Below are 12,950 nucleotides of genomic sequence, written 5' to 3'. Positions count from 1 at the left end.
AATGACAGGCAAGGTGGGTGAGGTAAAATCTTTTATTGGACCAACTTCTGTTGGGGAGGGGGACAAGCTTCAGAGCTTACACAGAGCTCTCCTTTGGATCTGGGAACTATACTCTGAGTGTCACAGCTAAATACAATCTGTTCCACCTTGTATTTAGCTGTGACATTGAGTACGTTTCCCACACCTGAAGAGTGGTGTGCTTGAAAACTTGTCTGTCTCACCAACAGAAGTTGGTCCAATAAAATATATTACCTCACCCACCTTGCACCTCAAATATTCTGAGACAGGCTACTGCATACCAGGATGGGAATGGATATTTTGTTTCCTTTTTTTGCCAGTCAAACAGCAATGATTCAAACTGGCCTATGTCAATCCCTTCCCACCTCTCTCTCACCAGAAACTTCTATCCTCCCACCCCAGACTCACCCCAGAACATTCTCTCATATTTTGGACAATGATGCAAGCCCTTGGGCTTTCCAGCCCTTTTTAGCATTCCATCATGCTCACCCTATTGATCTAAACATGGTAATAGCCCCATTAATAACTTGGACCTTGTTATTATGTGCAAGCTCTTTGGATTCTGGGGGAAGCTATAATGGCTCAATGGATGAGGCTGAATGCCAAAAGGTTTGCTTTTTAGTTTGGTTGACATAGTTTTGGCTCACTGTCAAACACCTTTTTTGACACTTGATAACTAAGCTTTACCTCAGTCTTGTGAGTGTCAGTATAATCAGACATTTTAGAGCCAAACTCTAATCTCCTTTCAGCTTCCAATTTTAAATCTCCAGTACACTTTTTTTACATAACCTCAGACTGAAAAGAAACAAGCAGAACAGGACTCAACTCAATAGTTAGCTTTATGTTCTTTAATTATCATTTTAGAGCAAGATTCTTTTATATATAACTGGATATTGCCTGTTTTGGGGTGGGGGGGGGTGGTTTGTTTGGTTTTTGCAGCATATGGGTGGGTAAGATGCCTGGATTTTATGATGAATTTGTGAGGAGTGTTTTATCTTCCTTTTAACGAATCCATTTCTGTTTTAGTCAAAGGCTAGCTTTATGGAGAGAGAATTAGTTTTATCTTCAAGTCATAGAATCACAGAAGTGTAGGGCTGAATGGGACCTCAAGAGGTCATCTTGTCCAGACCCTGCACTCAAGACAGGACTAAGTATTACCGGCACAATCCTTGACAGTGTATGTCTAACCTATTCTTAAACATCTCTAATGACCCAGATTCCACAACCTCCCTAGGCAATTTATTCCAGTGCTTAACTACCCTGACAGTTAGGAAGTTTTTCCTAATGTCCAACCTAAACCACCCTTGCTGCAATTTAAGCCCATTGCTTCTTGTCCTATCCTCAGAAGTTAGCAAGAACTTTTTCCTCCTCCTTGTAACCTTTTATGTACTTGAAAACTGTTCCCATCAGTCTTCTCTTCTGCAGATTAAATAAACTCATTCTTTTCAATCTTCCCTCATGGGTCATGTTTTCTAGACCTTTTTCATTTTTGTTGCTCTTCTCTGGACTTTCTCCAATTTATCCACATTTTTCTTGAAATGTGGCACCTGGAATTGGATAAAATACTCCAGTTGAGGCCTTATCAGCACCGAGTAGAGCAGAAGAATTACTTCTGGTGTCTTGCTTACAACACGTCTGCTAATTCATTCCAGAATAAATTTGTTGTGTTTTTTTTGCAACAGTGTTAACTCATATTTAGTTTGTGATCCAATGTGACTTGCATTTGTCCTTATTGACTTTCATCCTATTTACTTCAGACCATTTCTCCAGTTTGTCCAGATCACTTTGAATTTGAATCCTATTATCCAAAGCACTTGCAACCCCTCCCAGCTTGATATCGTCCACAAACTTTATAAGTGTACTCTCTATGCCATTATCTAAATCCTTGATGAAGATATTGAATAGAACCCGACCCAGAACTGATCCCTGCAGGATCCCACTCAATATGCCCTTTTAGCTTGATTATGAATCACTGATAACTACTCTCTGGAAATGGTTTTTCAGACAGTTATGCACCCACCTTACTGTAGCTCCATCTAGGCTGTATTTCCCTACTTTGTTTATGACCTGCAGCACAAGGAAGTGCCTCAGGGTAGCTGGTCCCTATGGATAGATGAGGCTCAGCACCCCTGGATTAGAGCAAGTTAGTCCAATCCAGCCAACATAAAGGGCTGCTAGTAGTTATATTTCCCAATGTTTATGAGGTCATGCAAGACAGTATAAAAAGCCTTATTAAAGTAAAAATATACCACATCTACCACTTACCTTCCCCAACCACATCCACAATGTTTGTTACCCTGTCAAAGAGAGCTATTAGGTTAGTTTGACATGATTTGTTCTTGACAAATCTGTGCTGACTGTTACTTGTCACCTTATTATCTTCTAAGTGTTTGCAAATTGATTGCTTAATTATGTACTCCATTATCTTTCTGGGTACTGAAGTTTAGCTGATTGGTCTGTAATTCCCCAGGTTGTCCTTATTCCACTTTTTATAGATGGGCCCTATATTTGCCCTTTTCCAATTCACTGGAATCTCTATCGTCTTCCATGACTTTTCGAAGATGATCGCTAATGGCTCAGATATCTCCTCAGTCAGCTCCGTGAGTATTCTAGAATGCATTTCGTCAGGTCTTGGCCACTTGAAGACATCTAACTTGTCTAAGTAATTTTTTTACTTGGTCTTTCCCTATTTTAGCCTCAGATCCGACCTCATTTTCACTGGTGTTCACTATATTAGATGTCCAATTGCTATCAAACTTTGGTGAAAACTGAAACAAAAAAGTTGTTTAGCACTTCTGCCATTTCCACATTTTCTGTTGTTGTTTCGTCTCCCGCTCCCCCTCCCCCAATTAAGTAATGGGCCCACCCTGTCTTTTGGTCTTCCTCTTGCTTCTAATGTGTTTGTAAAATATTTTCTTGTTAGCTTTATGTCTCTAGCTAGTTTAATCTCATTTTATGCCTTGGTCTTTCTAATTTTGTCCTACATGTTTGTGGTGTTGGTTTATATTAATCCTTTATAAATTTGACCTAGTTTCCACTTTTTGTAGGACTCTCTCTTTTGAATTTCAAATATTAAAGATCTCTTGGTTAAGCCAAGGTGGTCTCTTTTCATGCTTCCTATCTTTCCTATGCAGTGGGATAGTTTGCTCTTGTGCCCTTAATAAAGGCACAAGAGCAAGCTATCCTATATCCTTCCCATGTTTGCCTCCCAAGTAACTTATTCACTTGTTTATTATGCATCTCTCATCAGTTTCCCCATTAGTTAATACAAAAAATCAGTGTACTTAATTGTGCATATCTTAAGTACTTTTATGGCCTCCATCATCTGGGCAACTGAGTCTTTAATGTGTTTATCCTCACAATATCCATGTGAGGTTGGCAACTGCTGTTACAGCTGGGAATAGAGGCACAGAGAGACTAGGTGACTTTCCCAAGGTGATTCAGGAAGTCTGTGGCAGAACGATGAATTGCACACACATCTCCTGAGTCTCAAACTAGTGACCTAAACACTGGACCAGCTATAAGTTAAGTTTATTTCATTACAGTAAATAGGATTGCAAAGTATATCTCTGTGATGGTAAACAAGAACAAAATAGAAAAGTTTAAGTGAAGAGTCTCTATTTATGTCAACGTTTGTCATAGATTCATCGATCCATAGATACCAAGGCCAGAAGGCACCATCTAACCTGACTTCCTGTATAACACAGGCTGTAAAACTTCTCCATAATAATTCCTAGAGAAGATCTTTTAGAAAAAAAACATCCAATCTTAAATTTAAAAATTGCCAGTGATGGAGAATCCGCCATGACCCTTAGTAAAATGTTCCAATGGTTAATTACCCTCACTGATAACAATGTATGCCTTATTTCCACTTAGAATTTGTCTAGCTTCAACTTCCAGCCATTGTCTTGTGTTATAACCTTGTCTCCTTGACTGAAAAGCCCATTATCAAATATTTATTCCCCATGTAGGTATTTACACACAGTAATCAAGCCACCCTTTAATCTTCTCTTTGCTAAGATAAATTGTCACATGGGGGATTCCCAGGGTTGGGACAAGAATCCTACGTCCCAGCCACAGACCTCTGCACAAACACCAACCCTGCCCCTAGGAGGGTCAGAGTAACCCCCTGGAATAAGCACCACACTTAACAATAGAACAACAGCATTATCAATCCCATGCAAAGCCAGGAGTAGACTCAGGTCAGGATCTCTAGTTCTTGTTAGTAGTGTGTCATTCCCTCGGATGTGTCAGTCTAGGTCTCCAGCCCAGTTAGTGGTGGCGCCATGAATTTATACTTAAAGACTCTCTATGAACTGGATGAGTTGCCTTGGGATGTGACCTGAGGCTCTTTGTTGTATTTTGACATGGAAGCCCTTACAGAACTATCATATTTCAGCATCATACAAAGGGAAGTCTGTTTAAAAAATGATGTCAGACTGCTGTGCCAGTCTGGGTCTCTTCCCTCCTTGCTGATTGGGGAGTGTTGTTGGAATTCCCCAAGGGAAAACTCAGTGGAAGTGGATCATGACAAGGTTAAGGGGTGACTAGATCACCATTTAAGTACCTACAAGGGGAACAAATATTTGATAATGGGTTCAATCTAGCAGAATAAAGTATAACACACTCCAGTGGCTGGAAGTTGGAGCTAGACAAATTCAAACTGGAAATAAGGCGCAAATTTTTAATAGTGAGGATAATTAACCATTGGAACAATTTATTAAGCGTCATGGTGAATTCTCTATCACTGGCAATTTTAAAATCAAGACTGGGTGTTTTTCTCAAATTTATGCTCTGGGTCCGGAATTAGCTTAGGGAGGTTCTATGGCCTGTATTATAAAGGAGGTCAGACTAGATGATCACAATGATTCCTTCTGGAATCTATAAAACTGTAGGTGCTACTGTATAGAAATAGATGATAATAATATAATGCAGATTCATTGGTTTTCTGGATTCCAACACCTTCCCGGTCTGCATCACTGGAAATTTGTGGTCTAGGACTAGTTCTTCATATGCCATTTCATCAGTCTTTTCTCATCTTCCTGTTCTTCTTCTCATTCACTCCTCAGTGTGTGTGTGTGTGTGTGTGTGTGTATACACACAAATATATGCTTCAGCAACTGGTCTTAAGGAATCTCCATCTTGGCTGGTTACTTGTGACCCGGTTACTTGTAACATAGCTATTTCTGTCTTTATCTCGTTGGTGTTAGGTGCCATCTTCTGTTCAAATATCTAACTTTGCTTCTTTCTTTAGGTTTTTACATAAGGCTGAAATTGTAATATGATATTGCAATTCACTAATAGATTTTATTATGTCATATCCTATCCGTTCCTTCTGAGTTATCCTTTTGATTGCATAACTTGATATGCGTACACTTCAGGAGGTATAAAGAACAATTTATAATTTTTGTCTCAACCTTATTCCCATTGAAGTCAATGTGCATTTTGCTGCTGACTTCAGTGGAAGTGGGATCAGACCCTTCCTACGTCTGTTCCAAAGAAACAGTGAAATTGATTTACCTCACACTTTTGCCAGGTTTATACCAGTGTAACTTCATTGACTTCAATAAGAGTATCTCCTGATTTACTCTGGTGTGAGATTAGAATCAGGCATGATAGTTGCTTTATCATGGCATCGGTTTTGAAGCTGTAATATGGCCATCATAGAATATCCGTGTTGGAAGGGACCTCAGGATGTCATCTAGTCCAACCCCCTGCTCAAAGCAGGACCAATCCCCAACTAAATCATCCCAGCCAGGGCTTTGTCAAGCCTGACCTTAAAAATCTCTAAGGAAATTCCACCACCTCCCTAGGTAACCCATTCCAGTGCTTCACCACCCTTCTAGTGAAAAAGTTTTTCCTAATATCCAATCTAAACCTCCCCCACTGCAACTTGAGACCATTACTCCTTGATCTATCATCTGGTACCACTGAGAACAGTCTAGGTCTATCCTCTTTGGAACCCCCTTTTCAGGTAGTTGAAAGCAGCTATCAAATCCCACCTCGTTCTTCTCTTCTGCAGAGTAAACAATCCCAGTTCCCTCAGCCTCTCCTCATAAGTCGTGTACTCCAGCCCCCTAATCATTTTTGTTGCCAAGTAGCTTTGTTCTGTGGCTACCTTTTTGGAACTAGCAATACCATTTACATAGCTTTTTGTTAAGCACTGCTATGATGGGGTAGACAGGAGTGATTAAATAGAGTCTAGTCAAGTAGACAGAATATGTACGGATACTTTCACATATAGATCCCATTAAGAAATCTTCTTGAAAACAGATCAAGGGAAGGCTGAGGGAGATGGCAGATGAGGTATTACAGTTAGGAGTGGGGAAAATGAATCTGTTTCCTCTTCTCCTAAAACACAGCTTCAGTTTACAAGCTGAAATCCCTATGTACATCCTTACTTAAGTACCCATAAGTGGTTCAAAAGTGTTTTATTATAACTGATGACAGTGGGTAACAGTAGAAAAAGCTGAATAATTGGACAGATACAGCTGTCCTTAAATCACTGAAGCAAAATATACATTGAAATATTTACATTCCCTTTCCTTCCTCCACTCCTGGAGCTCCCAATTATCCAACCCCCAGCCCTAAAGTGTCTTCTGCTGGCACTTTCAGCTATACTAACAAGCTTGTCAGCTAAGGAGAGAATGTTGAGCTGGAATACTGATGGATTAAGGCTCTGGCTGTTTTACTTGTGCAGCTCCTGGATTGTATTATGAATCACAATTTCAGTGTCTTTGGGCAAAATTGCCAAGCGTATCTGTGGAGACCATATTACAATGTCAGAACAATGTCAATTCTAGTTAAATAATACATTTTAATCAAAAATAATTAAAATAACATCAGGGTTTTGACAGCTTTTCCATCCAAGCTTGGAAATCCTGTTTTAAGGCTCCCACAGCACTTTAAACTTGACCCTCTTTTTCATTTTATGTTGACATAATTAATAAACAGTGCTTCGTTTTCACTTTTTTTATGCCATAATAGCTCTTCAATCAAATTACAACATTGCGGCATTCTCCAGGGTACTATTTATTGCACATACAAAATAATCTTTATACGATAGAAAAATTGTTGCATGCTGTGCATTAGAATTATGTGTTTGCATATTTTAGATGCCCTGTCCTGTTAAGAAAAATTTGGGTATTTAGCTTTATTAAAACAATATATTTTTCTAAAGGCCACAGATTATTCATAGATCCTCCCAACACAGCCAGTCCGAGCTTGGCTTTGGGGTGCGTGTAAAACCAGGGCATAGATTCTTTCATTTTGGGGGGGAAGATACCAGATCAATTTCATAGCTGAAGGGGGCAGTCCTATTCTGGCTGTCGTTGATGGCACTAAGGCCACTGCAGATTTCCTGCCAACTACTTTCAGCTGAGTCAGCTCTTCTGCTTACCAGCCAGACTGCATGACTTGAGGCCACAAGGAGGGCCAGCTCAGGAACATGAGGTAGTATGGTCAAGTTGACTAAGCAAGGGCCTAATCCCAGTGCTGACACAGACCCCCTCTTTGACCTTTGTTCTGTTATGCACACACAGGTCAACATTTTCAAACTTGGCCTTGGAACAGTTTAGATCAGCCTAAGTGCTGTTCTGAATTGCATCTGGCTGACATAAAGTTCTAGCAGCTGAGAATCACTGTAGAGCTTGTCTCTTTCTTCCAGCCACATCCTTGGCCTGCTCTTAGGTTGGGGACTCTAAAGGAGGTAACTTAGGGACAGCTAGAGGAATCTCCAGATAGTTACGACAGCTTTTCAGCCTTTCAGTGTTGCCTCTTTGATCTCCCTCAACACTGTGCGTTCACTTTCTATTTTTCAATAGGGGGACCAGGAGTTTAACCCTACTGGTGTGTTTATATTCTTAGAATTTGGGACTGAATTGCTTGCATTGAGATGTAAAATTGAAGCCAAGTTCGAGGACTGTATGCATTATAGTTTACTGTGTGCAAAACTGGTAATGAAATTGCAGTTTGTATTATATATTGTATTATTTGACAAATAATGTATAACAATATAAAGATCTATTGTAAGATATAACAGGACAATGTTGAGGTCCCTATCATAGCTCTACTTTTTTTGGTTTAGATTCAAATCTGTTATATTGGAGTAACTCCCAAGTGACTCCTTTGCCTGCAATGGTATTACTCCAAATTATAACAGGGTAACTGAGATTAGATCTGGCTTCCTGCCTTTTGAAAGCTTGATTGTCAGTAATGCATTAACACCTTTTTTGCATAGAATAATAATTAGGGTTGTGAGTTTTTGGAATAGTGCAAGCCAACTTTCACAGTTACTCTCTATAGCACTGTTTGGTGCCCTGGAGAGAGAGAGATTCTGTCTTGTCACTTTTAATTTCCTCTCAGCCTGTAACAGGTGCCCATTTGGAGATAATTATCCTCGTTTTCAGATTTTTCTGACAGACAGTATTCAGTCTCTGTATTTTTGAACCATACTTGTGGTTTCCACATGTTATTTCAGCAAAACCTATGCTTATTCCTAGCCAAATACTGAGAACATGCATGCACCCCAACATCTTGTGTTGTCCCTTGTCCTCTTTGGGGCAGGGACAGTCTCCTTGCTATGTGTTTGTACAGTACCTAGCACAGTGGAGGCCTGATGTACAACTGAGTGCCTAAGTGTTAATACATAATATAAATATATAATCTTGGTTTGGACACATTGGATCTCTTTTTCTTTTCCTCGTTTTTCTTTTTGTTTTCTAAAAAAGCAGATAAATTATAAGTAATCCCAAAGTAAAAGTATTGTGAGGAGCAAATATATATTGAATACTATACTGTAACAAATGTGTAACTACCTAGGAACTTTTGCTACTGAATATGGCTACTTGGAACTTCATGGTAGCTATGGGGACAGAATTTAGGTTGCCCTACTCCAAAATCACAGGCCCTCACCACTAGATTGAGTGGCCTCTTTAAGGTGTGCAGGCAGCAAGGCGCAAAAAGCCTTTTTCCACTTTTCTTGCACTTCACATCCCCCTGTGTAGCAGCAAGGCATAATTACAAGCTCCGTGCTCTCCTTCGACAGCTTCTTTTAGGACCCACTAGGCACAGCTGGTTGGCTGTGAAGGGGAATGCATGTTTCATCATAAACGACAACACAGGGATGCATTTCCTCTATGCTCCAGGAAGCTCCAGAAGGAATTGTACCAGCACAGTTGCTCCTGGTGTTCCCTCTTGAGTGGGGATGCATCTCTACACCATTCCCAAAGCACAAGAGTATATAATTTAGCTGTTAATAAAAATAAAAGGGACTGTTAGCTATATAGAGCCTATATAAACAATTGAGCACTTTTGATTTTATTCAGTAGAGGGCAGTGGCGCACATGCACACTAGTATGTTCAATTGCACTGCTCTTTGTCAGGAAAACATTGATTATATAAGAAACTAATCAATGCAGGTCTCCATTCTGGGCTTCTAATGCAAAGCCTACATTATTGTGTTAATCAATTGAATGAAAAATTAAATCTTATCATACAACATCTTGATCAAAATAATGTTTTTTAGAACAGCTTTTAACGAGGAATAGAAAGCACTAAATGCCTGGTCCTTTGTTTTGATCAAATATGGAGGTCAAGATACAGCAAAGAGCAATTACGAGGTGCAATGTTCTTTTTAGGAAAAGGCATGGTGCTTTCATTGTCAAATTGCACTTAGCTTTATGTAAGTACTTCCCCTCCCCCCCCCCCTTTTTCACTTGAATATTCTGCTTTACAACAATTTTTTAACATTCTAGGTGCCTGATACCTACATGGTAGTTGGAAACATGTAGTGGGAAATTTTTTGCTGGTGTGGCCCATCCCTATTAGCGCATATTATTTAGTTTTGAGCCTCATTGAAAACTGAAGATAGAAAACTGAGCAATTATTTCTCCCTACAGCACAATAATTAATATGCTGGTATCATGGTTGTCCAGCTATAATCATTAGGAGAACATTCTTTCTACAGCTATAACAACAGTTAAGCAGCAGAGTGAACATAGGGAAGGGACTATTTTTCTTAAACATCTGTCACTTAAACAATTAAAATATAGGCTGCTGTTGAACAATTATTTTTAGCACCATTAGTAGTTGTATTGTAAACAGTTTCTTTGGCTTTGAAAAAAGCTGTTCAGTCTGAAAAAAATAGCCTTGAATTAGAAAGCTTTTAACAGCACTGATCTACAACACTAGGAATAATAGCTCTGCAACAAAGGTGTTTTATGTTTAGAATTGTGGCACCTTATTAAATACCAGGCAATGTAATTATTTTTGCTGGCTGTGAAAATGGGAAAGATGTTTATATTTGCTGTAAGTGAAGCACTCAGGGGGTGGGGGTGGGGGTGGGAGGGGAGCTTCTAGTAACACCAGTGTAACAGCAGAGTAATTCTAATGAGGTCAGTGGAGTTACTCCATATTTGCAACAGTATGACTAAGAGCAGAATCTGGTTCAGAATGTTTCACATCACTCTGTCTGCAGAATACAGAAAATGTATGTGCTAAAAATGTGTTTGTTTTTCTATTCTCTTATCAGACAGTATAACGAAAGTCTTCACTAATATCTACGTAACCAGCTTTGGACCTGTTTCAGATACAGACATGGTGAGTTCCTGAGTGAACTAATCTTTTGCTTGCATAGCACAGAAAGGCTGAGGAGACCTACTGTTAACTGTTAAGAATGTTTACATTCTGCTCCCATTTACACTGGAGCAAATCAGGAGTAAATTCATTGAAATCAATAGAATTATGGCAATATAAAATTGATATACACGTCAAAAGATGTAGAGTGTGACTTAGGTGGTCATAGGTTTTCTTTTGGTCCTCTGCACTTGGGTGGATTTCACCCAGAGTGAAGTCAAGGCAGGGAAAGCCTATCAGTAACAGTCCCCAAGTTGTTATAAATGTCTTGTTGAATGGCTTTGTTTATATACACTTTTTATAAAGAAGAGCATAGATCCCCAATCACTGGACAAGTTGAGGAGCTTTCAAGGACTTTGGGTGAATGGCTTGGGACAAAGAGATAGAGAGTGAGCTATGAGGTTTGTTCTGGGTGGGCCTCAAATTCCGCCCCCACAATTAAATGATCTGAGAAAAATTACTGGAAGGGAGAGGGCCCTTGTACTTTTGAGTTTCTGACAGGCAGTTTCGAACAATGGTGCCAATCCAGCAAACACTTGTGTAAGTTATTCTTAGGTAGTCTCCTGAAAGTCATTGGAACTACTCAGGTCAGGAAGGACCAGCAGGATCAGGACCAATGGCTATTAAAAGAAGGAAGCTAACAATATTGGCCTACAGGGCCAGTCCTAGGTGTGCTATCACCCAGAGTGGAAAATGTTTTCCCCAAATGGCTGCGAAAAACAATACCAATCTCCTTCCCCCATTTTTCTCACCTAATGATATCAATTTGCCACCCCCAGAAGTTGGCATCCACTGCAAATGCCCTGAGCTTCTAACCCTAAGTCTGGTCTCTTCTCTTGTCTATGGAGAGCTTTCTCAATTGGCTCCCTATTCTGGGCTCTTTCTGTCTCTGAATCCTCATGTTATGCTATGGATTATTCTGTAATTGACAACTGTTAACAGGTTAGGTGGTGGTAGGGCTGTGCAAGATACAAGGAATTTGAGAAATGCATAACATGAGGTTTTGGAGGGATTTTTGATTCATGAAATGGGTGCAATTTTGAAAAGAAATACCAAATTATTTTTTTCTTGAAAAAATAGCACCGTTTTCGAATAAATATTTGCCAGTTGCAACTGACACACTATATTCTGGATTTCATTAGATATTTCAAATAAAAAGCTGATTTTAGAAAAAAAGTATGTTTGTTTCCTTGGGCGGCATTATAGATGGCCTTGATTCTTGTGAACAGCAGGAAATGTTTTTTCCCTCTAAGGATATGAAATGAAGCTTCTAAAATCATTTGTATTTTGTTAGCTAGCACTATAGGTTTGTTTCTCCACAGCAATATACATCAGGGCAAAACAGGTGTAAAATTCTATCTATCTTATGTACTTATATGGACCCTATTACCATAATATCTGAGCATCTCACAGTCTTTAATGCATTTATCTTCACAACACCTTTGTGAGGTAGGGAAGTGCTGTTATCCCCATTTTACAGATGGGTAATTGAGGCACAGAGAGACTTAGACCTGGATCCACAAAGGGACTTAGGCACCTAAGGCCCACTTTAAGGCGTGATCCACAAAACTCTTGCGTAGCTGCCACCTAAACCTGTAGATGCCTAAACTAACATGGCACATAAGTTCTGTCTGAAAAGGTTCCCTAGGCACCTATTTTTCTGCCTCGGGGCATGCTCATTGCTGCCTCACTCTGGGCACTTGGAGACCTATATCCACCTAAGCCCCAAAGTGATCTATGAAGTGGGAGAAGATGGGCTGAGGATAGGATCCCACATCGCAGCTGAGTATCCTAACCTCCTCCACTACCACCATCACTACCACTTGCCATTTTGTGTGGAGCAAGGCAGCCACCTAACTCTTACTCACAAGAAACACCTTAGGCATCAAGCTGCTTGACTCCAGCAGAGTGGTTCCCAGCTGAGGCTCGGAAGCAGAAAGATTGCCTCCCTGTAGCCTGGAGGTAGACACTGAACTCTGTGAGAGTGAGAGTGAGAGGGGCTGTGCTTAGAATACACCCCTCTCCTGGGCATCTCCCAGGGGCTAGTTTAGGCATCTTGCTGCCTAACCTGCTGGCTTTTGTGGATTGAGTTCTAAAGCAACTGTTTCTCCCCATTCATTGTATAGGGAGCTAGGCAACTAGCTCAGGGTTTGTTGATCCCCTTGTTGTTCCAGTCATTTTCTAGGTGCCTAAAAGTGCAACACCCAAGTCCCTTTGTGGGTTTGGGTCTTAGTGACTTGCCCAAAGTCACATAGGAAGTCTGTGGCTAAGTAGGGACTTAAACCCAAGTCCTGGCT

The 12,950-nt window shown here is 40.1% G+C and overlaps 1 protein-coding gene across 2 annotated transcripts in view; it reads left to right on the top strand.

Annotated features, from left to right (window-relative positions):
- The window catches only part of GABRA2 (gamma-aminobutyric acid type A receptor subunit alpha2), a 76,696-nt gene that overhangs the window by 16,259 nt on the left and 47,487 nt on the right, over positions 1-12,950 (top strand). For both annotated transcript variants that reach the window (XM_054030890.1, XM_054030891.1), the window contains exon 4: positions 10,550-10,617. In XM_054030890.1, coding sequence (XP_053886865.1) covers positions 10,550-10,617 — 68 coding nt within the window. The remainder of the gene's footprint in view (positions 1-10,549; positions 10,618-12,950) is intronic.

Source organism: Malaclemys terrapin, chromosome 5 (assembly GCF_027887155.1).
Source record: "Malaclemys terrapin pileata isolate rMalTer1 chromosome 5, rMalTer1.hap1, whole genome shotgun sequence".
In the NCBI taxonomy this organism is placed as follows: domain Eukaryota; kingdom Metazoa; phylum Chordata; order Testudines; family Emydidae; genus Malaclemys; species Malaclemys terrapin.
Note: the sequence above shows the minus strand (reverse complement) of the source record. Positions and strands in the feature narration are given on the sequence as shown.